This window comes from Eucyclogobius newberryi, unplaced genomic scaffold, assembly GCF_026437365.1.
Source record: "Eucyclogobius newberryi isolate DKJ021-1_F unplaced genomic scaffold, fEucNew1.0.hap1 SCAF_17, whole genome shotgun sequence".
Taxonomy (NCBI): Eukaryota; Metazoa; Chordata; class Actinopteri; order Gobiiformes; family Gobiidae; genus Eucyclogobius; species Eucyclogobius newberryi.
In genome coordinates this window covers 30,706,530-30,733,244 of record NW_027315801.1, presented here as the reverse complement: position 1 = coordinate 30,733,244, position 26,715 = coordinate 30,706,530, and the positions used below count along the sequence as shown (strand labels likewise).

The following is a 26,715-nucleotide window of genomic DNA, read 5'->3' as shown; positions in this document are numbered from 1 at the left end:
AACCAAAGTAACATGGATTTTGTTTAGTACAGTAAAAACATCAAATGAAATGAACTTTTGTATAAACATTAGATTTTACCAAATGAAGTTAAATTGAATGTTGGTCCAAAAGGCTCAGACGAAAGATCAACTTGAGTCCAGGAACTTATTTAAAATGCATTTTATTTTTCTTTACAAGAAACAAAAGCAGACAAAGAAATAAGATGGGAGAGGGAGTGGAAAGCTGTATATAAAGAGACACGCGCTATGGTGTTCTCCAAAATATGTACAATTCAAAATAATATCCATACAAAACATGCCACATACAGTAAAAATGAACATATTTATTCATATTCCCTAAAAGTATCTCTGCTGTACAGATGCAATATCTTTTTTAAAAAGTATGAGGTTAAAAACAATTTTAATTTGAGCAAAACTTTATTAAATAAGATACGCAGAGAACTTAAATTAAGATTTAGGAACCTTAAAAAATTCAGGTTAAAATCCAGTGAGTTGGATAATGTCTCATGGTCTTCCCTTGAAATAGAAACATACCAAAAATATATATATTTCACTGCTTCGTGTACTTAATATCCACCACCACTTTAGAGGAGTTTTCCATTATAGTCTGAGAGTGCAATTCTTTACCAGGTTAAGTATGGAGTTAACAAAGTCATTTTTTACATCATACAACAGGAAGCCAGGTTCACGAGGTTCACCAGCACATTCACTTCTAGAGGGAAAATATAGATCCAAACCAAAAGCACTAGGGTACAAGTCCAGGGTTTTCCATTCAAAACTACATGATTCTGATTGCGACCAATAAAGGGACAGGTTTTGATAATCAACAAGCAGTAGTATAAATAAAACACAAACAATATTACATAAATAGAGATGCTATGCACCAAAGTACTGCTGTAAGTAAGAAGTGATTTGTGTCCAAGAACGCTCCTCATGAAACTTTAGCAAAACGTATTGCCCTCAGCCTGGACTGATTCAAGAGAACATATTTTAACAAACCTGTCTGAGGGCTTTTTAGCAAAAACACTAATAGAAAACAGGCCAATGCAAAAACACTCTGATTCATATACATAAAGATATTAGTTTGCCATTTACACATATTTATATTTATATACAGCTTCAACTTTGTTAAAATGATATCCAGTGGTTGTTTCTTCCGATTTTGTCGACTCTTGACTTTTTGATTACAAAGGGGCAGGATAGAGTTGCTACCCCTGATGCATATACCATATATACAGTTTGTACAATTTGCATTTAATAATTATGTGAGGTTTCAGGTTAGGGGAAGAGGGAGAAAAGTAGTACGGGTACTGGAGTTTTAAGTAAAGCTCCCTTTAAAGACATTTCATTCATTTTTACATCGAGGTGAAAAAAAATGCCCTTTTTCAATAAGTCTTTCCCTGCGTTGAGACCAGCCTCATGGGACAGTTCCAGCACTAAAAAAAACTCGCTCAGGGGGTTTGAAAGCCAGCAGGCTGCGCTCTGACAGAGAAAGACTTACTACAGTAAAGTTATCAACAGTTCACTAAATATCACAGAGGAAGAGACATGATTCAAAGTGTTAGCAGTGGGATATAAAGTAGTCATTGGTCCACTGCCCTGGAGGCAGCAGTGGTGCTTGAATGTGTGAAGCAAAAGCAAATGTGCGTTTGGAGATGAGACTAGTCCTAAGTGTGATCCGAGAGCCGCTCGCTCAGTCCGTACAACTAAAAAGGTGGTTATTGTGCTTTCACACAGCTAAAAACGCTTAAAGAAACACATTAATGTCCATGATTTAGAGGCATACACGACACCTGCTAAGCTGTGATTTTCTTTTTTATCAAAACTGTCATATATCTCTTCTGTATAAATAATTCATGAATAATTATGTTGGCTCATTATTGTAAATCGTCACCAGCATAGAGTAGACAGAGCAAACCTGCTGCTTAAGTTTCCCTGCTTGTCCGAGAAGGCTAAGCCTAAAAAAACATCCCCCTTCCACAGTAGCAGTTAACAGTTATTATTCAAAGCAGTCACTTCCCGTTAAATCAATGAGGTAGACAGGGTCACACTAACCCACCTTAGGGACTCCACACACAACTTGAGCCATAGAACAAAAACCATCTCCAATTTAATAATCACCTTTTTCCATCAATCATTTGCAGCTCTAACACAGAGCCACGTCCTGATTGTCTCGCGAGCCAATAATATCATGTTGTCTTCATTGATGAGCTGATGGGAAAGTGCCTTTAAAGAAGGTGAGGGTAAAGTGTAAAAGAGCAGGAAATAGGTCCGTCTCAAAACATTAAAATGTATCAAGTTCACTCTCAGTATTTTAACATGGCTTTTTGTTGCGGCTCCGGCAGAGCTCTGTAATAAGAGGATTGAGATCAGAAGGTCAGGATCATTTGGTAGATGTTGAGGATTGCAAGCTTATTGAGAACAGTCGTGAAAAAGAGGGCTGTTGGCTGAGGAGGACGTATTTTCACTCGTTCGGATGAACGTTGCAAATGTTGTTGCTTTATTGATTAATGCTCTTCATACCTTTGGCTACAGGGGTCACTGCTTTAGTCTTTCACTGGTGGAGGCCACATCACCTCCACATCTTTCAGCTTATGCACTGGCAAAGATGGATTCAAAGGCTTTGGCGCACATGTTTCTGGCACCTTTGGGAGGGGAATACTTCTTTAGTTCATCCACTTTCTGCAATTCCAGGCTCCACAATGACAAGGGATTTTGTGCTGATCATCCTCAAAATCAAACTGGTAATCATACGTCAGCTGTAGTAAAGAAAACACAAACATGTTCATACGCATGACCTTTATAAATATCATGTCCAAAAGCAGGATTTTTTTGACACAAACCTCTTCTCCCTTTGGAATCCTTCGGCTAGAAATGATGATGATCTTGTCTTCCTTGTCAAATGTTACCACCTCCGCCACACAGTTGGGGGCACAGGAGTGGTTGACGTAGCTGGACAGGAAACAAGGGGATCATTGAAGACAAAAATTTAGCCAATAATGTAAATTCATCTCGAGGCTTACCGGGCAGGGCCACCAGTCAGAGTGGCATCAATAACCTGTTCATTGTTGATGCGGAACATGTAAATGCCACGATTCTGAGACAAAAAAAATAGTAGATTGAATTAAAGACTTACTGCACTTACAATGCAACAATATTTTTGCACAGTTCACCCTAGCACTGAGAAAACATAACAATGATCTATGCATATTGTAGAGCCTAAATGTTTAACCTGAGACTCGTAGATCTTCTCTCTACGATTGGCCACCTCATTGCGTATAACGGTGCCAATGTATTCGATGACCATGGTGTGCTTTTCCAGATCCTTAGCAGCATACAACCCCAGGCCCTGGATTCGGGATCGAGCCAGGTAAACGTTGTTCTTCCACTCGGTCTTCAGGCGCCGGTACTGGGACGATTTGGAGTGGACAAACTGTTTGCTGTACGGTGTGTTAAGTTCTCCCGTGAAAGTGCTCTGGTAGGCTTTAGAAACACTGGTGCTGTTGAGCGTGTGAGGCCTACAGAAGAACAGTGAAGTTCATTAGTTTCTCGTGATGTGAAATGTAATTCTTAGATACGGAGCGTCTTCACTGCCCGCTCACCTCTTGCACTGTGCGGTGACTTTGGGCTCGGTGCGGGCACAGCCGGTGGGATTGATCATGAGAGGGAGCTCCATGAGAGGGTGACGCCCATAACGGAACTGGTAACTCTGGCAACTCTCCACCCCAGGCAACTGCAAAACAATTTCATTTAAATATTAAAAGATGGATCAGGAAGACTTCCGGGTGGAAGAGAGCCCTTTTTGAGTTCTTACTGATTCTGTGATGCGCATGACGGCGTGTATGGTGAGTCCGTACATCTCTTCTCCTTTCAGGTGTTCTGTGAAGAGCTTCAGCATAGAAGACTCCTCCCGAAGCCTCGCCACCTGCTGAACCACTCGGTTCCAAATCCCTGTTATCACAAAGGGACATTTTAGGTCACAGTTGGATCATAGTTAAATGCAGCAATATGAGCTTGTGAGTTGTACCCTCAGGAGAGCTGTCACGGTAGTGCAGATCCTCCATGCCATGCTCCAGAACCCGCACCTCAAAAAGAGGCCGGCCATTGTCCTCGTTGATGCGACAGCGGTATCTGCAGCGTTTGTTTGGCATGCGCGTGCTCCAGTAGATGCGAGTGGCTTCATAGCCCACAGGGAAGATGGCAGTGGCGGAGTGGAAAAGGGGCATCTGTGAGGGCAGCAGCTGACCAACAGCGTGGAAGATCAGACCTCCTACTCTGAAAAAGTGGATTCGGTCTCCTCGCTGGAGGATACTAGCAATCTGCTTCACTTCATCACGCTCAATGTAGACCCGTCTTAACACAGCAAAAGTGATCAGTTCATCCTCACTGGGGCCTTTCAGCTTGTGCTGTGTGCACAACATAGTCTTGTCCTTGAAAAACATGCAGCGAGCTCTGATGGCACAGGCAAAATGATAGACATTGGGGCAGCGCAGTCTGTTGCAGCTGTTGGTAGCACCAGTTTTCTGGCAGTAGGCACAGAGTGTGCGCAGCCCTCTGCGCAGAGCCACCTCTACATTGATCAGAGCGCCTCCTTGTGTCTCATAGACCTCTGTAGACCATAGAGCGCAGTTCAGATGCACCCACAAATCCACGTCAATGTTGAGCAGGCGCCCTGGCCCGTCCGTGGCCCCGTCACCTTCGTCATGACAAAAGCAGCATTTGCGTTTGTCTCGAGGAATTTTCTCTGGTCTAAAAGTGATGCGTAGTCGCTCCATCAGCTCCGACACTTCGCGGCTGCTCTCCTTTTTGGAGCCACCCTTACGAATAGTGATAACAAACTGAAGACGCTTCCATCGAATCCCTTTCCATTTTTTCACTTTTGGTTGGACCACCTCCGGTTCAGGCGAGAGCGGTCTGCGTTGTTTCATGGATTTTGGAGAAGACTCCAAGACATTAGGAACATATTCATCGGACTCAGCGATGTCAGTGTTCATATCCTCCTCCTTAATATTAATCTTTAGCGACTCTTCAGCAGATGAACCACTAACCGTTTCTGAAGGACAGACTGAATCTGAAGCACTTTCAGATTCCAAGGCTTTGGGTGGTGAAGCTCCACTTTCACCTTCTTGTTCTGGCTCTATCTTGGCCTTGACTTCTTCGGTTTTATGCATGGAAGGAGAGGAAGGAAGAGAGGTTTTAGATGCATCTGTTTCACAAATAGGCTCTTGGGTTGATGAGTCTTGGTCATCTGGAGGTGGCGGTGATGGAGGAGGTGGTGGTGATGGTGATGGAGGTGGAGATTCCTCAACCGGAATAATAGGAAGGTGCCGAACATCCAAATCATTTACGTTGGTGGTGTAAAAGTGTAGTATTGGCTTGTCCTCATTTTCTGCAAATTCCTAAAGAACCAAAAGCAAATCAACGATTCAGATTGCAAATTTAAAAAAAAGGCTTTACAACATAAGCACGGGCATGTCTTTACCATTTGAAATGCTAAAACAACAATGAACAATTCTGGCATCAACATGTGTCCAATGGTACCTGTTTGATTAGTGAAAGTATGTCTACGTGTTTCTTGAGTGTACAGCCGGGGAGCGACACATCAAACTGTCTGAGCCATTCATCTGGATTGGAATTGGCAGAGAAACCTGCAGGAAAAGAACAATTTGGACCCATTCCTAACATAACTCATGACTCAAAAAAACTTAATGTAATACCTGACTGCCCTTGCGTCTTACTGGATCCATCAAAATCCAGGCCTTGAGGCGGGAAAGTCACCTCATAAGACCCCGGCATCCGGATGCTTAGGAGCTGAGCCATGGCCATCATCACATGGTTTAGTTTCTGAAAGGAAAGAGGTTTGCATTTTAAACTATGTTTTTCATAATAAAACATTTGTCTTTTTTGACATTACCTTTGCAGCTGCAGAAGACAGTGTGAAGGTGACAGAAACTTCATTATTTTTTGGTCTGTTGAGATGGTTTGAAGTAGAAAGCGCCTTATCTCCGGCAAGTGGTTTATTTTCTTGAAATTCTGTAAGAGATTAAGGTTTACATTTTAATCAAACAGAATATTTAAATTAAAAGCATTTCTATGAATGCGTACCTGGTATAGGTGTGCGGGGAATGAGAGGAATTATGGGAGATATAGCTCTTTCTGTCTCTTCTTCCTTGGGCTCTTTGAGCTGAGGGAAACGTGTTGTTCCTTCTCCCACATTACTCTCTGGGGATGATGCTGGAATAATGCTTTCTGGTGCATCTTCATCATCACTTTCCATTCTGTTCAAAATGTTTACATTTAACCAACCATTTAAATAAATATTCACCTTTGAGGGCAAATGTTGGCTTTTACCTGATGTCTTCATTTTGGTTGTGTGGTGGCGTAGGAAGAGCTGCCAGAATGTCGACGCTCTTAACTGCTTCAGACGAGGTGTCTATCAAGAACACAGTCTTAAACATCCAGACATATCATATTCAGACAGTCATGTCTTTATTTCTTTACCCATTGGCTCTACTGCAACATCTGTTTCTTTACTTTTTGGAAGCGCCTCCCCAGTAGTCATCCCATTAGGCAGCTTGTGCTGTACTGAAGGAGGAGGAGTGGGAGGCAGAGACGACGGAGGTGTAGGAGGGTTGCTAAGGTTACTCTGAAAAGACAGGATTGCACAAAAACGCATCTTGAAAACTGCTAAATGTTTGTGGATTTAAGTGAAATCCAAGTGGATAGAGATTAATTGTCCTACCTTTGTAAGTAGCTGAGAATAATAGTCTGGGATGTTGTCCAACATTGCATTTCCAAATGATCCTTTCAGCTGGGCTTTATCATTGGGCAAACTGCTCCCAAAAGGGGCAAAAATATCTAGGCTTGCAGTTATGGATGGCTCCATCAGAGGCAGCAGAGACAAACCCTGAAATATCAACAGTAACACTAATAGAAGACAGATCTCACTCTCATGACAATCAAAGATAGGAAGAATCAATACCTGTTTGAGCTGTTTCATGAGAGCTTCTGGACTTTTCCCCGTTTCATCTTTCTTGTTCTTTTTTCTTGCATTGGGTCCACTGGTTACTTTATTTGTACGTTTGGGCTTAGGCAAGGGCGGCCTTTTTGTAAGAGATTGCAAATCCTCCATATTTTGAGGTGTCCCTTGAAGCTTTTGTTCCAGCATTGCCAATTTATTGTTTATGTGTCCATTAATTTCATTGTGGATTCCATCAGACGTCCTCTGAGCTCCGAGCTGAAGATTCTTAGTCCTAAGTAGTTTTTGAAGCAGTTGCTGTCCAGTTTCAGGTCTATTATCTTGTCTAGGGTCTAGAGTTATATTCTCAGAGGTAGAATAGTTGGCCTCTTGTTTCATGACCCTATGTTGAGGGTCTGGTTGCACATTACACAACACTTCTCTGGGCTCCTGCTTTATGTTATGAAGTGTCTTCTCACACATTCCTCCTGCTCCAGGCCCTTGGAGATGAGCAGAGGGGCTCTGCTGAACATGGAGCTGTTGGGCAATATTAACACATTTCAGTGGACCATTAGGAATACATGATGCTGTTTGGGAGCTTTCATTACCAGACGCCTGGGTCTCTACTTTCAGTCCAGGACAATCTAGTGGACTCTTTGCGCCAGGAGATCGGAGCGGAGAAGCTTTAACATTATATGGACTACCCATTCCAGCCCGACTGTCAGCTCTTGGTGAGGACACATTTGATGCATGAGGTGAGGCTGAATGTGCTGGGCTCATGCCAAACGGAGCTCTGGGTGAGTAGGCATGAGAAGGAGATCCTTGAATACGGCCAGCAGCTGTAGCCAGCATGACTTGTTGGTTGGGAGTAGTAGGGCGCATACCCATGAGAAGATGTCGTTGTTGATCTACTTGTGGAGATGTAGGTCTTAACATGCGACTCGGGTCAATGGGGGAGCATGGCATTGATACCTGCCCCCTCATAATCTGCTGATGCATCATCTCCATGGCTTGTGGAGGCTGTGTGCCGTGGGGCATTATTCCCTGCTGCATCTGTGGAGAGGCTCCAGTTTGAGTTCCTCCAGACCCCATAGTCTGCCTCATCTGTGGGACCTGTCCTGGGGGCAAATGGGGTCGTAAGGGGCCTTGATGGCCTGAGTTTATTGTCATTCGCATCATCTGGCCCTGCTGCAAGTGCCTTTGAGCTATCATGGCCTGTATGTGTTGTATTTGTTGGTTAGGAGGAAGGTTACGCAGCTGTGGATTCTGGGCAATGATAGCCTGGATGTTTATCTGTGGTCGACTATGTGTAGCTTGAAAGCCAGGCCTTGGTGGAATCATACCCTGATGCGGTCCCCTTATTATGCCCATCATGGCCTGTTGTTTTTGCTGCTGAGCTAATAAAGCTTGGTGCTGCGGGTTTAGACCAACTGCAGTCTGCTGACCAAGTGAAGTCTGAATGAAGCTCTGCTGTTGTTGTTGTTGATGCTGCTGCTGCTGTTGCTGTTGTTGATGCTGTTGCTGTTGTTGATGCTGCTGCTGCTGTTGATGCTGCTGCTGCTGTTGATGCTGCTGCTGCTGTTGTTGTTGATGCTGCTGCTGCTGTTGTTGATGCTGCTGCTGCTGCTGTTGATGCTGCTGTTGATGCTGCTGCTGCTGCTGCTGAACACACATACTTGGCTGTGTCCCTTCTTGTTTCACAATTGCAGGCTTCTCTGCCATATTCGACACTTGCTGCTGGAGAGTGGGTTGTTGTTGATGATTTCCAGATTGTTGACTTTCATTTGATGTTTGCTGTTCAGTGGATTGGTTGGCTTGCAAAGAGGTATTGACTTGATTTTGATGCTGTGGATTTTTTGGACTTCCCAAGTCACTCGGATTGTCTGCTGAGACATTTGTGTTTGGTGTGGCGGGCCCACTCTGCTGTGGAGATGTTTTTGAGTTTTCAAAACCAGACTGTGGTTGAGGTGTGGCTCCTCCTGCTGAAGGGGAGGAGCCCATTTGTGGAGTGGAGGGCTGAGATGATGTTCCCTGTTCTGGGCCTGGTTGACTGGCGAGTTGGGCTGTTTTTTGTGGGGTCATTTGCTGCTGCTGAGAGGCCACCATATGTTGAGAAAGATTGTTTTGCTGTAGTGGAGTATGAGGACTCCTAAAACAAGAATCACCAGATCCCATCACGACCTGTGGCCTTTGCTGTTGTGCACCTGGTTGGTTAGCCATTATTACAGACTGAGTGTGCCCCCCAAAAGAGTTTTGTGAGGTATGTGAGATAGGTTGACCCCCACCCATTTGATGATTAGCCTGATTCACCACAATTTGTTGTGTGTTTGGCTGTTGCTGGGTAATGTGGGGGTTCCCCATCATCCCTGGTTGTGTTTGGGGAAGTACGCCAGACTGAGCAGAGTGCGCCATCATCATCTGCTGTTGCTGCTGTTGCTGCTGAAGCTTTGCCAGCTGCATTCTGTGTTGAAGTTGTCTTTCTTGGATCATTCTTGGGTCTGCCCCTTGCATTCCTGGTCCCATCGGGAAAAACCCAGCTGGGGCACCAGAAGGTCCCATGGGCCTAGAGCCACCAGGAAGTTGGGGTTGTGGAGGTCCTCCCATGAAGGGCTGCCCCTGCGGCATTCGAACAGGCACCCCACCATGTTGCCCCACCACATGTCCTCCCTGTTGACCCATAATCATCTGACCAGGCATTGTGGGAAACATGTGGGGTGAAGGGCCCTGTGGAGGATGACCTGGTGGAGGGTGACCTGGTGGAGGGTGACCTGGTGGAGGGTGACCTGGTGGAGGGTGACCTGGTGGAGGGTGACCTGGTGGAGGGTGTGCAGGTGGAAGAAGTCCAGAGCCTTGCTGATGCTGCTGCTGTTTGCTTCTATACTCAGCTATAAGATTTGTATGCTCTTTCTGCTGTTTCCGTACCTGTAAATGTAATGAATCAAGAGTGTATTGTAAAAATTATACAAACTTATTACTGGTTTGTTTTTAAGTGTACACACCTGGTCAAGTTGTTTTTGAATTTTACTTTGTTCTTCTGTGACCAACTTCAACTTTTCTGCATCGGCCTCCGCAAACTCCCTGCCGGCTTTTTTTGCTGTACGCTGTTTCGCACAGAGTGCCTTTCGAGATTTGCGGTGGACTCCAATCTGCTCCTCCAAAAATTTCAACTGCATTTGTAATAGCTGCTGTGTGTGCAGTAGCCATTCCTCATATTGATGTTGCTCTGCGTCATCTACCAAAGTGTGGACGAATTAGATATAAAATGTGTCTGAAAACAATTAATAAACAATGTACATACTGATAATTCCTTGGACAAATTGGGGAGGGTTCGGCCTTGACTGAGTTGAGTCACTTGGTTCCCCTTCCTAAAATCAAATTTAACATTTAATTTTAAAATTATTATAGCATTCAGAGCAAGCTCTAACCAATATATATATTTTTAAAGGTATGTTACCTTTGGTGGTCCAGAAGTAATATCTGTGCCAGGAGTAGTAGTAGCCAGCCTTTGAGCAAGCAAAGAAACCTGTTGCCTGAAATAAAATGAAGCTTTGCATTTATACTTGCAATTGCGCGTGAGATAAACACATAAAACACAAAATACCTGTTAATGCCAGGAGGAACAACCATTGGGTCTGTAAGTACTCTTTTGATTCCTTGAAGTGCCACCATCTTTGCCTTAGCAATGGGATCCATTATGTCATCCGTTACAAATTTGTCCATGTCTGTAAAATAAAAGCATTGCAATTATAAAAGAGAAAACATGCTGTGGGAGAGTGAAAAGAAAAGTTTTTCTTGCCTTTATCTGGAAAGAGATTGTTGGCCATAGGGGCCCGTTTCACTCCTGGATGTGACGGCATTGCTCCAGGCTGCCCCATCCGCATCATTGCTTGTTGTTGGGAAATGTTTATATGAGGCTGATTTGCCATTCCAGGAGCCATGAGTCTTTGTTGCATAAGATTCGGCACTCGTGGAACTATTCCTTGTTGAGACATCATCCCTTGAACAGGTGGACGGTGATGCATCATCATCTGAGTGGACATCTGTGGGTTTGGCTGACCCTGTAATGCATATGGAGGTGCCAGTCCCCCCTGATGAAGGCTGCCAAGCTGTTGCTGCTGTTGTTTTTGTTGTTCTTTTTTCTCATGTTCCAAGAGATCTTGTATTAATAATGGCAGCTCACCATCTAAAGAGCTCTCAACTTTTGCCAAATCCACAGCAGGAGACTGTCCACCCACATCAGGCAGTCCCAGGGGATCATCAGTAACATCTGTATGTGGAGCCTCTGAGGGGAATGACAGGTGGTCACTCTGGTTTGTGAGGGGATATGGAAGTCCCCCTAATTGAACAGAGCTTAGAGAGGTTTGCTGGTTTTCTGAATGAGACTTGGTCACACAAAGAATATCACTCATTTCTGTTTTCACATTAGCCAGACCAGAGAGCTGCTGCTGAGTGTCCGGACATCCATCTTCAACTTTCACTTTGGCGGCACCTTTGTTTTTAGCAGACAACATCAGGCTAGTGCTGCCCTCAGTCTTCGAAGAGGGCTTTTGCCTGTGTAACTTGTCCTCTACTTTTACACGTGCGGATCCAGAGGAAGGGGTCTCACTTTCAGCTTCAACCAGCCTTAGCTGGTCTGAGAAGACATCTTTTGGGTCTCCCTGGTCCAATTCTGGGTCTGTGTAAGCCAACAGATCAAATTCATCACTGTTTAGCAAGTCATCGAGATGTGGATCATTGGCTTCAAGGTTATCCAGATTTCCCAAAGCATCATCCCCTTTATCAGGATCCAGGTCCAGAGCAAGATCATCCTCATCCTCGACACCAGCATCACCTCCAGTATCTCCAAGCCCCTCCAGGTCTGCCTCTGGTAGTTCCTCACTGTGATCATTGGCAGACGGAGCGACTAAACTTGGCTGGGGGAGGGGATTTACAGATGAAGAACCTGTTACTGTGCTTGCCATCTGTTGAGGCATTAGAACTGATCCACCTTGCTGTAAGCCCAACTGTGATTTCTCTGAAGGAACAGAGCTGTTTTGAGCTATGGAATGCTGCTGCACGTACGGTGCAATCATCTCCTGGTGGGGAACAAAAAGTCGTGGTCTAGGCTGTGGTCCACGTGGCATATAATGGGGCCTCATCGGCAACCTCTGAGAATTGTGTCTTAGTTCAATAAACTGTGGTGGTGGCCCGTGGCTCAGTGTCTGTATGTTTTCTCCTTGAATTGAGTTGAGGGGGTTGCCAATATCGTGCATGTTAACTGCCTGGTTGAGATTATGCCTTATGCTCATTGCTTCCATGCCCGGTTGCAAAACCCTCTGTAGACCTGGACCCTGAGCTGGCCACTGAGGAGGCATGGGTGGACGGGCAAACATGCCTGGAGGTCTAGTGGGCCCGGGCAGCCTGGAATAGTACAAAAGATTATTAGCTATATAATGCTATATAATATTTTGCAACATTGTTGCAATAGGGCTGAGTACATTCGAATATTTTTCAGGTATCAGATTCACGGTCCTGGTACCCGAATAGTTCTTTTTTGGTATGTCTTTTGGTATTAATCATTATATGAATTAATAAAACAGGATCATTATATTCATAAATGTCATCCAACACCAGATCTTTGAACAAGAACTGTACTTTTAAGCAATTACTTTGTGGTAAGGGTGCAAAAAACAATTTATTGTCCTCTCGCAGGCCCATCAAAAATTACAGTACCTTATTTTCAGTATTGTATTGGTAACATTATGTCGTACACAGCGCTATCTGGGAGTCAAGTGTATTGTTTTATTGCAGTGAGGCACTAACCGTACTGCACAAGGATCCATGATGGGCAAGTTTCCCATTTGTTGGGGACCACTGGAAATAACACTAGGAGTCTTGGACACTTGCGTTGTAACAGCAGGAGTCACACGATCCTGAAAGTAACAACAAACAACAAAAGAAAACACATTTAGTATTTTGGTATATTTGGAATGTCACAAATTTAGAGTCACAATTATTGTGAAGGGAAATCACACGATTTTCAGCAAAAAGAAAATGCTGATATTGTATTTCTTTTTATCTAATCTTGCAAATATTACTGTGGGAGGAAAAATTTGTCTACCCTTTAATACAACTGATTATTTTGAAAATAAAATGGCCACAATGGTTTAAATAATATAAATTTAAGCGTATTGGCACATCTTTGTAGCTCTTTTAAGTATTATATCTGGTATTAGTGAGATGCTAATTCAAGAACAGTTATATTTAAATATAAGTGAATAGTTTTATTAAGGATTTTTCAGATTACCTGTGGATATGGTGGTGGTGCTCTGCTTTCCTGTTGAAAAGCACGAGCCTCACTTCCAGACCAACCGGGGGATGTGCTTCCAGAGGCTGCCGCAGCGGCCTCCTTTTTCTGAATCTGGTGTCGAATTACAAATTCCCGAAGTATTTGACGCTGAAAGGGGGGGTAAAACTAGTAAAACACGGAAAAAGCTCTAAGATACAGATGGTCATTAAACATACCGGTCTATGCTTCTCCAATTCAGATGGGCTTAAGCCAATCAAAGCAGGGTCCTCTTGGGAGCCGTCTTGGGAGTTTGACAAAGGGGTCTGAGGAGATGCATCAACAGGCCGCACAGCAAGACCATCTTGAGAGGTAGAGGTAGGGTGTGGATGGGGTTGATGAAGCTGTCCCTGATTTGTTTGAGTGTGCTGTGGCGGTAGTGAATGTCCTGAATTGTTGGGACTACCACTGTAGTGAGCCATTGATGGTTTACCAGACAGAGGATCTACTTGAGAATTGTTGCCTTGATGTGGAGAAAAAGGCGGATTATGATGAGGGGAACCTTTGTAACCCCCATTTCCCTCTGATGGTGATGAACGAGGTTTGTGTATATTAGAAAATGGATCTCTAGATTGAGGTCTGGATGGAGGTTGAGAGACTGGGTCTGGGGATTGAAACCGAGGAGCTGGCGACTGGACAGCCTCATTAGAACCACCCGGCGTGTGAGGAGACTGGGAGCTTCCCTGGGATTGAGGGCTGGAGGGCACTCTGGAGCATGGGTCTGGCTGAGCCGCATTTCTCTGGGGCAGAGGGCTGTCTCCTGACTGGGGTCTTGGAGTGAGTGGGGACCGACTGTGTCCCTCGGTATAAGCATTAGAAGGGGACTGCCTGTAGACTTCAGATGGATGGTTTGGAGATGCTCCGGGCTGAGGGGTACAGCCATCGCCTTGGTGCATTCGAGGTGTCATAGGGGCCTTAAATAAATTACCAGCTGACTCGAGCATACCAGCAGGGCTGTTAGAAGTTGGGTCTGGTCTTACGGAGGAAGAGCGGGGTGAAGCAGCACTCAAATCAGCCCTGTACTGTCCCGTGTTTGCAGGTGACAAAACCAAAGCAGAGGGAGATGGTGAAGAATGAAATTCAGTTCTCCCCATCCCTTGTTGAATCTTGAAAGGATCCCCATAAAGAGAATTGGGACTAGGAGAGAAGACCGAAGACTCGCTGTAACCATGACCTCGTGAATGAGGACTTTGTGGAGGTCCTAAAGACTCCTGAGAACCATGCTGGGATTGTGCCAGTTGAGCCTGTTGCTGCTGCAACTGTGATCTAAAATAAGGGTCAACCTGTTGAGCCCGTCTTGGGGTTCCAGGTGTTCCTGGTTGCATGTCAAAGGGACCAAGACTGGCTGGCCGTCCCTGAGGAGGACCCAGTGGGCCGGAAGAGGGAAAACCTGAGGAGGGGGCATGTAATGGACTTGCCCCTGAATGGGAAAATTGTGTAGGTGGGTGAGTGCAAGACTGTGAAGGAAGCCTGGAGAGTGGATCTGTCCGGATTTCAGCTGACCCTGGAGTTTTAACGGGTCCATCCGAGAAAAAGACAGAGGATGAACCCGAATCTTGGGGAAAAGGGAAAGGACTTCCTGCCGAGCTGGGCTGAGAGGAAACAGACGTGGAGCCGGAAGGTGGAGGGATATGCAGGTGTAAGCTGGGCCGTTCCACTTTCACCTGTCCGGGCTCTGCAGTAACAGGCCTACATACTTGAATTTCTGCCTGCTGTATCAAATGAACAGTCAATATTAAAACAATGATTAATATACGACACATTAGTTGTTTCTAGAGTTTATAATGAAGCAGCAGACTCACCTTCTGTGCCTTGGTGATCCTCTGAGCAGCTCTATTATCTTTGGCCTTTTGCTAAAAGAATTCAAAATAATACGTCAAAGACTATCTATATATAATATACACAGTGGTGAACATATCACCCCTGTCACATTCACTTGGCCTCCATCTATCCCTGTGAGCTCCCCCAGTACCACATTGGGTTAAGACTTAACTGTTAAGTTGACATTGGGTTAAGTTAATATTACAATAAATTTAAATAATCAAATATAATTAAATAACCATGTCAGAAACATGGTATGATTTGATATCAAACATTGGGGATAAATAGATCCAAGTTTTGTATGCAGTGTATCGTATGTAAAGTTCTGGTTCTAGTGCTACGTGAACAAATGGCCAGTGCAATTCTCTCTAAGTAAATAATAATGATCTTATTTACCAAGTATGGTACTTTGTCAGCAGCAGATACTTTCCTCCAAATTTTCATGATCTGCTTACAGCGACTTGCCCAGTCTGTGGGGGCAAACAGGGGAAATGTGAATGCAGGTTTGTATTTTACAGAAAGTATAAACATTAGGGAGGTGGATTGTGCAAAACCGAGAGCCATCAGCATTGTTTTAATGACGTTTAGAGCACTTTTCACATCAACTACTGCTAAGATAGTGATCTCCAACCTGTAGCTTGGAAGCTACCAATAATTCTTCAGCCCCTTTCAAGTAGCGTCCCCAAGAATTTAGGAACTATATTATGCTGAATAATAAAAATTTGATTCTTAACATGCCTAATATCACTGTAAATGTAAACTTGCCTACATTTGTACACTAAGATGTAATAATTGTTTTTTAGGTAAATAACAGTACCCCATAAGACCTGCCGTCACTGTTCTATTGACTCGTTGCGCTGCCATTTACGGTTTGTAAAAATAACTCTTTATGGGAAACAATACAGAGACCCCTAACTAAAGACCTAAACCAGGTCTACAGTATAACAGGATTAAACCATGCAGAGGTTACATTAATCGAGAATTCCAATTTTCAGCTGTAACGGAAAGTTTTGAAGGAAGGTAGTAATTTTGATAGGTTGAAAATCAGCAGCAACCTAGTTATACATATATTATACACAGACTGAACTAAAACAGGACTTTCCACAGAGCACCTCAGCCCCATCTTCAGAGCCAGAACATGACTTTGCCTTATTCTTTCCTTTCAAACTTCTTGTGCCATTGTTGTTCTGACCAGATGAATGGGTATGCATAACGTGGGACAAGTTTAGATAATCAACTTTAGGTCAAAAGAAAATAGAGCTGCAGTAGTGGAGAAAGTGTATTCCGACGCAGCCAGGCATGTGCAGATGTGACTGCACACTGCAGGGTCTGCATACCACCAGATTCAGCTTAGCTACCACAATGCAGTTTGAATATACAATGTACAAATGTAAATTATATGTCATACATAACCAAATGCTAAAATAAAGCATAATGTCATTGTTGAAGTACAATAGTCACCTGGGTAATCTTGTTTAAGAGTAGGAAAGTTGGTATTGGCATAAAGCACAGGAGATATGGTGGAGAGTTCCCCTAGTTCCTCATCTTTTTCCCAGCGCTGCAGACTGCGCTGGTTGTAGGACAGGCCGTCTCCCTCCGCTTCAGTGGGAGTTGGGGGTGAGGAGGGCGTTGCTGGTGTAGAGGGAGTAGCCCATGGACTGTCATCTCCGTCATCTGGACTAAACAATCCAGCACGGTCCCTACAAAAACGCAAGTAAAAAAAAAAAATCAGAAAATATTGATCTTGTAGTCCATCACAAAATGTAGTATCAACTACTATCACTTTATCATTAAAAAGGAGAGCAATACCGCATGTCAAAAAAGGGTGATTGAGACAGGGCAGGGAATGTTTCCACCATTCCAGTTGAGGACAGAGACCCTGGACAAAAATGTGATCAGTACTGAAGAATAAGTAATATTATGCTAGCAAATAATTTTACTGAATATTTAAAGAAGTATTACCTGAGAGGGGAGCTCTCTCTGACATAGCACTATGAGTGAGTTCTCCCTTGTTGCCCTCCAAAATAGGCTTCATGTTGCCCAAAGAGGAGCCCTCCGACACTCCCAGAACCTTTTTGAAGAACTGTTCTGAGTCCTGATTCTCCACCCCTTGAGGAAGACCTTGACAAATTGGTGAAAGAGACCACACATAAAAATATTGTCCATGTACAAAACTGCTGGAGGTCCTTTTCTTTTTCTTACTTTTACTTTTCTCTGCAGCTAAGATTTGAGAATGAGATGACATCTGTTCTTTCAATGATGACGAGGGGACAGGTGCTCCTAAACAAAATGGTAATTACAGCTCGACATAAAACGGACTAATCTTGACCTAATCTTAGTTTTCATTTACCTTCTCCCTGAGCTTGAGGGGCACACCCTTCCTGCTTAATGGGATGGTTGTTGATTATGTAATCCTTTGTCTCATCTAAAGAGAAAAATATAAAGATGACATGTTCCATATCTTCAGTCCTTCTTTTACTTTATAATTGCCTTACTTTCTGGGGCAGTTTTAACACCAGGCTCTGCTAAAGCTGGAGGTCGAACAAGGCATGGTCGAGGCCCCGAAGGCATCATCACAACTTTTTTACTCAAGTCAATCAGTGTCTTGCCAAAGAAAGCCTCCTGCAATACACCAATGATAATAATTTGCCCCAATTTTAAATCTATAAAAAAGATATAAATAGATGTAAAGAAAATTTAAATTATACTACTAACCTGAAGATAAGCTGGAAACATGTCTTCCAATTTGCTTTTCTTCCGACCTCTGCGTTTTTTAGCCTGTTCCTCTCCATCTGCTGGTTTAGGATCCATGATGTTGTCGGTGTCTGGATGGGGCCCTGCATAGTTTTCTTTTTTAGCATGTTCAAAATACATTTTGCCTTATTTTAAATCCCTATGTACGCTACAGTGTACAATCAATTACCCCCTACTAACCCTCTTCAATGGTCCTCTCTATTGGTTGTCCATCTAAAGTAGTTTCTCCAGCCAGCTGAGCAAAGAATTCCTTTTTCAATCGTGTGTGACATTTCCTCTGTCTCACCATAAAACCTCCAATGCCTGTCGAGTTTAAGATTATGAACCATCAATGTATGCTCAAGCAAGTAATTTGTAGGGCACAATTTATACACAACAGGACAGACATGCTTTTATAAAAAGATTTCTTACCAGGCCTATAAGGTTTACGCTTTCTTTTCTTGCCATCCTCGATCTCATCAGCTCCTTTGAGAGCATCACATTCAGCAATGCCATCAGGACCAACATCAACACCTCCTTCTCTGTCAGGGCTCCCAAGATTCTCCATGGACTCTCCACAGGCTACAAAACAGGTAAAGTTATTTTCCCATCAATATTAATAATTATTATCAATAGAAAAGTTTTGCAATTTACCATCGCCATCCCCCTCCTTCATATCTAATCCATCTACACCTCCATCACAGGACAAGGTGCTGAGACGAGACCGCCTTTGTCGTCTCTTATGAAGGGGGGACATGGACATGCTACGAAGCAGGGACATGCCTGACTCAGTTAGCCACACACCCTCCAGCCTGTAGAACTGAGGTTCTGTGGACAACGAAATGACAAATTACTTCAGTAACCAAAAACATGTGAATGCAATAAAATAACTGAACAAACCTGGCTCCTTTAGCTTTATAGAAGCCATTATTGCAGACTCCACTATGTTAACAAAAGGTGAGAAGAGGGGATAGAAAAATTACAATGTGTAATTTGTCCAAGGACAATTAGAAGCTTCAAATCTTTCCCACTTACCCACAGGTTTTGGAACATATGGCGAGCAGGATGTGCAGGCAAAGCCTTCATCTGAGGCCTGCTCCACCTCATCCTCTGTGTACAGACTCTCACAGACGGCATGCACCCATCTACACAAAACATCATATGCATCACATTTACCATACAGGAAATCTTGAGTGAGTGGCATCAAAACTCACCTGTCACAATACTGGCATTGCAGCAGCAGTTCCTCCTCCATAAAATTTTCTTTGCATACTGGACAGGTAACAAGGCTAGCACAAGGGCCACAGTGGTTGTAGTTATTTTGCCACTCGCAATGAAAACCTGGTGAGTCTGCACCACACTGCACACAGCAAACGCACCTGAACACAAGAAACCAAAAGTTAGCGGAAATGAAATGAATGTGAGAAACCGACAGAGCAGCAGTTGTGAATCTCATTGTACCTAAATTCTTACAGACCGCTTCTCTGTGATAGAAATTCAGGGCTGACATTGGACATTTGCATGATATGCAAAGGTTTAAATAGGTTTAGACCTTTGAAGAAACATGGACCAACAAAGCAATACTTATATTCAATTTAATTTCTTACCATTTGCACTTCCAGCCGCCCTTGGGTACTGTGTGCAGTGGAGGGTCTAGGCAGTAGGTGTGATAGCTGACATCACAGTCGTCACAGAGCAGCAGCCGGGAAGGGTCTGAGGCCTTTCCACACATCTCACATACAATGCATTCTAAACAACGCCAACCCTTACGAAGCATTGTCTTTGTGATCTATAGACAAGACATTTTATGTTAAGAACACCACCATTTAGCAAAATGGGCAAATTATGTTTTACTTACTTTACTGTTTACACAGTATGGATGATAACACTGAGAGCACTGTGCACAAGCCAGAAGCTGCCCTTCCACACCTTTTCCAAAGCTGCCACATACAACACACATGTCCTGAAACATAAAGTTGAAATTATGAACTTGGCAAAACACACACAACAAGCTCAACAGTATTCAAGACATACCTGAAGCAGGACAAATTTATCAGTGTTGGAAAACAAAACTACTGTGTTCTGCATACTATCATCCTCGTCATCATCTTCCTCCTTACTTACTCCTGTGTCTGCGGTCATGCTTAGCTATAGACATATTAAAATAATTAAAACTGAATACTAAGCACATTAAAAACCCATCAATGATAGAATTGTGTTCTTACCAAAAATGCATCTATGCAAGAAGCCATTGCTTTAAGGCGCGACCTTCCTCCTCGCCCCCTGCCTGAACCGCCTCCACGAGGGCGACGTCTCCCTGGAAAACTATTACTACGCCCCTGAATACACAAAAAAATAAAAAAACACCATCTTAGATTTTCACTTTCCTATGTATTAGTATAACTCAACCGGTGTATGTCTTGCCTGTTTGATCCGTGAGCGTCCTGGAGAACATCTGCGTTTTGACTTTTCTCTGTCACTTCTCGTTGGTTCAAAGGGGAGCGAGTCGTCCGTTTCGGTCAGGTTATCGGAGGGAGGCATGAGGTCTGGTTCCCCTGGCGAGTCCAAAAAACCACTGCTGCTCTCGTCGCCATGGCTCATGTTGGACATGTCATCCAGCAGCAGCTCTGGTTTGATCGCAGCTAAATCCTGCTTGTCCGTCTCCTCTTCTTCATCCTCGTCCTCGGAGTGAGGTAGCAGTCGTGACTCAGAGTCGTCATCTTTTTCATCTGTTGAAATGTCCTGCAGATCAGCCATGCCAATGTCCGATTGCTTTGGAAGAAATGTATTCAGTGGTCGTGGCACTACAGTGCTGTCATCCACATCATCCACGTCCATGTTTTCAGGGTCTGGGTTCAGTGGTGAGTCTGTATCATCTTTGCCTTCTGAACCTGTGTGCTGGCTGAAATCTTGTGACGGTTTTCTTTCATTAGACTCCAGACAAGAACTGCTCTGTTCTATTTGTTGAAAAGAATGTGCAAGTGTTTATGTGGATAAATGTATCATTAGATAGGGCACACCATACACAATATTAAGTATGTCTTTTCAATAATAATATTTTTACTTACTTGTGTTACTAATTAAATTTGCATGATTATCTGAAATGAACCCTTCGATCTGGGATGACTCCTCCATTGGTTTCTCTCCAGCCAATGTACCTACAAGAAAATAATTTAGAATATGAACTTAATCTGCGCAAAAAAAGGTTTTTGTAACATCTGACATACCCAGTGCTGTCCGTGTTTCAGATCGAGCAATCTCAGAGGTTTCAGTGTGACCCAGGTCTGGGTCTGGCTGCTTTTTCCTGCAGTCTGATCCTTTTTCCACAACCTCTTCACACACTTCTCCAGTTTGATCGGCTGTGTGCTGATGATCATCTTTACAAAGTAGGCAGATATACTTTGTTTCTAGCTGAGGCTGTTGTGAGGTGCACTCCCTATGTACCCATCTAAGAGAATTTAGAGATCTTCAGTAAGCACTTTTGGACAACTCAGGCTTGGGATATGCCTACAAAGCACATATTTTCGGCCAAGATAAGACTCACCTGTGGCACAAGGTGCAGCAGCACTGAGCAGAAGGGTTTACCATTGTACTGCACACACAACACACTGAAGTGCGATCCCGCTGACAGTCATAACAAATGGCGTAGTTATCAAACCACTGGGCAGAACCTGGGAGTGCTATTCCTCGAACTCCACACTCGGTGCAAACACGACATCGCTGGCAATAGGAAAGATTTATATAAAATTGGAATCACGGATAGACACAATTGATATTTTCTACCCTGAATGTGAAAGGTCTTTACTTCCATTAAACAGGATCGGCAGCTGTAAGTCCTTTCAAAAACAAAACTTACTCTGCATTTCCATGGATCAGAAGGAAGAGAATCCATAGCTGGCTGAAGACAAAATGTGTGGTAGCCCTTATCACAGGCATCACACACCAACATTTTGGAGTCTTCTCCAGGTTGCCTAAAAATATAATTCTTAAATTTAAGAAATGTATACAATCTAAAATGTGTGAATATTGAGTTTGTAAAAAAAAGAAAAAAAGGTCTTACCTGCAAGTCTGGCACACTTTACATTCTGGACATTGCCAGCCTGCACGCTGAATGGGTGTTGCTCCAATTTCCAAACAAGCAGCATGATAATGTAAACCACAACTCGTACAGAACAATAAGTCTGTGAGCTCCCCAGCAGAGTCACACACTGCACACCAAGACTCCTCACCCGCTACAAATATAGATGAATAACAAAGAGTTCAAATTGTATTACACCATTAAACACTTTTTTTGGACAATGGAACAACAATATGGTAGTTTCTTACCCAACTCCTCAGCCTTGTCTATGTGTTGTGGACAGAGAAGAGCCAAGTGTTTCATGGACTGGAAGGACCCACTTGCAGCAGAACAAGGGAAGTGATAAAACCGTGAGCAGCCCTCAGCATGGCATCGAATAGTTGCACCTAGCTTTTTGCAATAGTCGCATAGCTAAAAAAATAATTAAAAATGGTAATGCAATGCATCTGTAGATCTAAATATTTAAAGAAGAGAAAGTGTTGTAACCTTCTGTGTCCCTGAGATAACAGCCTTCTCCACATTCTCCAGTTTATCGTCGTCCGTCTGCTTAACACCCTCTGACCATACAGCACACCAGTGATGAACCCAGCATCTCCCTTTATGTCAAACAAGAAGACCATCCATGAGAACACACAGATTACTAAAGATCACTAGAAGCATTGTTGGAAATACATTGTATAAAAAGTACCCGAATCATCCAAGAGTGCTGTTAGACACGAGGATTCAGAAAATCCTATGGAAGACAGGTCATCATTCCCTGGCTGTGGCAGTGAGGAAGCTGATGGCTTGAAGGTTGGTTTCTCTGTAGATGGCCCAAAGTGTCTCAGTTCCCGCTGCCCATGCAGACTGCGCTCCACGCAGTTGCAGAGAACACATGCTCGTCCACTGTCTCTGTCAAAAACAAACAGAGCTGTTAAGATTTACCAATAAAACCTTTGAAGATGAAGATAAATATTTATTTTTACAGGGATGTGCAGCAAGGAGTTGATCCATCCATAGAGGGAAGATCTTTCGACTCCTCTTCAGGGAGGACACACGGCTTGTCAGGGGCATTTTCATCAGCTGTTTTGAAATAGTACTTTGTTAGTTTTGTGGGGTTTGATTTGAGTTACATTTATATATTATATCAATTCTGATTTATAAGTCACAAAATGCTCAATTGACAATGTACATGGGTACTGATACTGCAAACCGAGACACTTACACGTTGGTTCAGAATCGTTTTCATCGCTGTTGGATTTCTGCTGGTCCATCCCCTGCACAGAATTTGACCTCCCTGGCAGAGATCTAGGATTTGAAGCATAAAAGCCCTGCTACAATGTCTTGGGTAGCTGTACAAATGTTCTGAATACAATTGTTATTCTAAACATTGCATTTATATACATAGATATACATTTTTAAAAGGATTTGCAGATTATATAGTACATGTTTATTTTTCTTAAGGTAGTATTAACCACCTTTGCAGTTATATTAACTTGTTTTACACAAAATACAATGCCACTAGATTGAATCTAACCACTTAGCAAGAGACATTCGTTTACCAAAGATTGCATATTCCAAACTAAAAAGAGTGTCCAATAAATGCGTATAATACAAAAATACAAACGCTTTCCCAAAATTAAAATAACCAGAAAACGGAATACACAAAGAGAGCTGAACTTCCGCGTGCTGGACTTCCTGTTGCAGCAGCGCCGTTTTCGTGTAAAACCGATGTCATTCACATAGTTCCGGTGAAGAATCACTAAAATGACGGTAATGACGCGCTACAAACGATATCAAACGGGACGGGACCACCATTTTAGCCTAAACATGACACTGTCCATGAGCATGTTCACGTTGTGCACCTACAGTGTGTCCTCGGCCTGGCTGCACATATAAACACACGACACCAGATGCTGCCCCAAGACGGCTACACACTGTATAAAACACTATACGGCTGCATACTGTATAACACACTATAATCGCGGTTCAAAATACACTACTACACAGACTTTATAAACTAGGACAGATCAACAATGGTGCTCTGATACCTTTGCTCTGACACTTGGCCGTGCAGCACTCCGATACAAAACATTTAAATAACTATTGGAAAATAGCAACCATTCAAACTATAGTGTAAACACTATTATAATACTACTGTAGTGATGGTCTGCAGGTCCTGGTCTGATTTGGACAGTTACCTAGGTAGAGTTTAACTTAAAAGTGTGGCATTATCGGCATAAGCATGTTTCCAAATGTTACATGTCTGACTGCCGTCAATTGCTTTACAATAAACCGTCAAAATCAAAAATACATTGTGCATTAGACACAATAAGGCCCGTGTCATGTGCGCAGTTTTGTCAGATTTGTGTTTAACGTTATGTGAAACACGTAATGCATCTTGTGCAATTTCAAGTTTTCTGTCTTAATGTGGACTACCTTCCGTTTAATGTTGATAAAAATGAAACGGCCAGTTACACTGCACTGGTCGTTTTAGAAATGGACGTGTTATGGTATTCTGTGTGAAGAAGGCTTTCCCAGCTAGCTTAATGAAATCAGTTTACATTACAAACAGTATTTCCAAACGTAACGCTAACATTATTGATGTGCCGCCTTGGTTCATATACTTGTGGCGCCTGTTCTCTTAATGGCATAAGTCTTATTAAAATAGAAACGACTCAGCCCAGAGGCTGAGCACTTCTTGTCAATGTAAACATCGCCTTCAAAGATTTGATGCTGCTCCAGTAAGTAGCCTACTCCATTTCACTGTAACAAACTGCCACTACTCCCTATCGTGACGTAGCTGCAAAGTGCACCAAAGCATCACAACAAAGACGTTATCACATCGATTTAATCGGATTGATGAAATGTCTCAAACTGTACAATTAACAGTTCAATGACTCACTTGCAAACACTGTACACAAAAAACACCGAGGTGTTTGTAGTGCTCTGCTATTTCTCCAGGAAATAGTCATTACCATCTGACAGCAGCTAACCGCTAATGCTACGATAGCAATTAGCATATCGGAGGATAGCGCAGCCGAGCTAACGTTCACCGGTCTAAGGTCAGGGTTGGTGCGCCTCAGCAGTGTATGTGGTATACGGTTTAGAAATCAATGCAACTCACCTCTCATAAACAATGTTGTTTCTTCATTCGTAAGCAAAACCCAATGAGCCACAAAACTTCCAAAAGGCAGCTAGTCGCTCCATTTTCTAAACTGGACTAACGCTGCAGCTAGCCGGCTGCAGGGAGAGTGGGGGAAGTGCACGTCGGCGGAAGGAAGGTAGGCTGCGAGGCGCTAGTAGCATTAGCATAAATGTTAGCAAGCTCGTCGCTACCAGATTTGCAGCATGCTCCACGCAAGCGTAAGGCGACTGTACAGAAACACCATTAGGACAAACACCGCTAGTTTTCCACATCCTGAATAAATACATAAACACGGAGTATTGATTTCTACAATAAAAAGTCGTTGACAATACATACTGATTGTTTCATTAACATAAATGAATATGCCACAAAAGACAAAAAGTTTTTTTCACATTTCAATACTATCATTATTGAATGTTAGTGCAATTGTGTATTTACTGCACGCCACAGAGAAACATTTTAGAAGCACTTAAATGACTCAAACTGTAAATATATATTCTTTATATGAGCATAAGGCTCTGTGTCTGACGCAGACGCACATTACTTAAGTGATGCAAATCGGGCAGTGACAAGCTCACCAGCAGCTGCTGCAGTACGGTGCTCTGCAAAGAGGTCCCATTCCTATACATCTATATAGCTTCTGTGGTTTATATGTGCTTGTTGATATACCAGATTCGTTTTATTATAGTTTGCTGCTCTGTCTCCATTTTTGTCCAGAAAGTGGCCAAAGCAACTGATAGTTGCTACTCCAGACTCACATAAAGCAGCTAGCCCGTATAGCAATGCTTTTTATAAACCAGCTGTTCAAACAAACGTGCTGTGCACCCTTCTATGTGCAGAATATGCTGCATATTTTGCTACTTAAAGGTAACTATCTATCAAATACATAAATAAAAAGCCACCGCTATCATGAAAATGACCAGTGCATACATAATTAGGGTTTAATTTTGATGGAATGGCTTTGACGGAAATAAATGTTAAAACAGCTGGTACGGGTGACTTAACATGTAGGGCCCATAATGTATTAGGGTAGAATGTGACTGACATAAACCTATTCTGATGTTAGAGCTTCACACAGAGCTTGAAAACCACCCATAAAGGCAAATATTTAGCGCGAATTAGAACAATTTAGCACCAAGTGCAATTTGACGACAGTATCTTCCTGTTGATATTTCGAAACTAGGTTGTTACAGGACCCCTGACAGGATTAGTTAATTTCCCATTCAGCTTTAGTAATATCGGATTAGATTTTGGGGGCTGAGACTGGCTGTAGGGCCGTTTGTGATTGGTCAGCGAACGTAAACAGAGGATGGCATTAGCACATAGGACTATTCTTATTGGTCAGATCGCAGAGCCAATGCTTTCCCATCTGCCTCTTGTATCTCAAGGATAATCCCCTGGAATACCTTCACAGATGTTAACCACAAAAGAGGAGACAATATTATTTATATACTAAAAGTGGTGACGTTTTTATTTTATTTTACAAATGGACAATCAAATTATTTAAAACAACAAATCGTAAAGATAAAAGTTGGCATTGTAAATTTAAATATTTATGCAGGTCTAGTCCTACTCCACAAGGGGGCGTACAACAGAGTCGCATGTTTTATCAATCCAGTGCGCAGCAACAGTGACATGAAAAGTGCACAATTATGCTTTAAATTTATTTGCAT

General features: G+C 43.0%; 1 protein-coding gene across 1 annotated transcript; it reads right to left on the bottom strand.

The window, feature by feature from the left end:
* Positions 1 to 145: 145 nt before the first annotated feature.
* On the bottom strand, positions 146 to 25,186 carry kmt2d (lysine (K)-specific methyltransferase 2D). The gene is given in 52 exon segments (XM_072449952.1): positions 146 to 2,759; positions 2,844 to 2,952; positions 3,024 to 3,097; positions 3,233 to 3,518; positions 3,603 to 3,733; positions 3,815 to 3,951; positions 4,028 to 5,399; positions 5,542 to 5,844; positions 5,915 to 6,033; positions 6,106 to 6,278; positions 6,352 to 6,433; positions 6,502 to 6,646; positions 6,743 to 6,907; positions 6,983 to 9,880; positions 9,958 to 10,190; positions 10,257 to 10,323; positions 10,413 to 10,488; positions 10,560 to 10,680; positions 10,755 to 12,358; positions 12,761 to 12,870; positions 13,245 to 13,394; positions 13,463 to 14,995; positions 15,086 to 15,136; positions 15,501 to 15,574; positions 16,566 to 16,804; positions 16,914 to 16,983; positions 17,067 to 17,225; positions 17,307 to 17,384; positions 17,455 to 17,529; positions 17,600 to 17,726; positions 17,820 to 17,941; positions 18,039 to 18,161; positions 18,270 to 18,665; positions 18,738 to 18,779; positions 18,873 to 18,982; positions 19,052 to 19,216; positions 19,445 to 19,626; positions 19,696 to 19,800; positions 19,872 to 19,985; positions 20,063 to 20,176; positions 20,262 to 20,794; positions 20,906 to 20,995; positions 21,065 to 21,285; positions 21,382 to 21,557; positions 21,694 to 21,808; positions 21,898 to 22,069; positions 22,164 to 22,326; positions 22,402 to 22,511; positions 22,604 to 22,806; positions 22,881 to 22,977; positions 23,120 to 23,202; positions 25,022 to 25,186. Coding segments are annotated over 51 exon segments (14,256 nt in total). The 5' UTR covers positions 23,169 to 23,202; positions 25,022 to 25,186; the 3' UTR covers positions 146 to 2,666.
* Between the last annotated feature and the right edge of the window lie 1,529 nt (positions 25,187 to 26,715).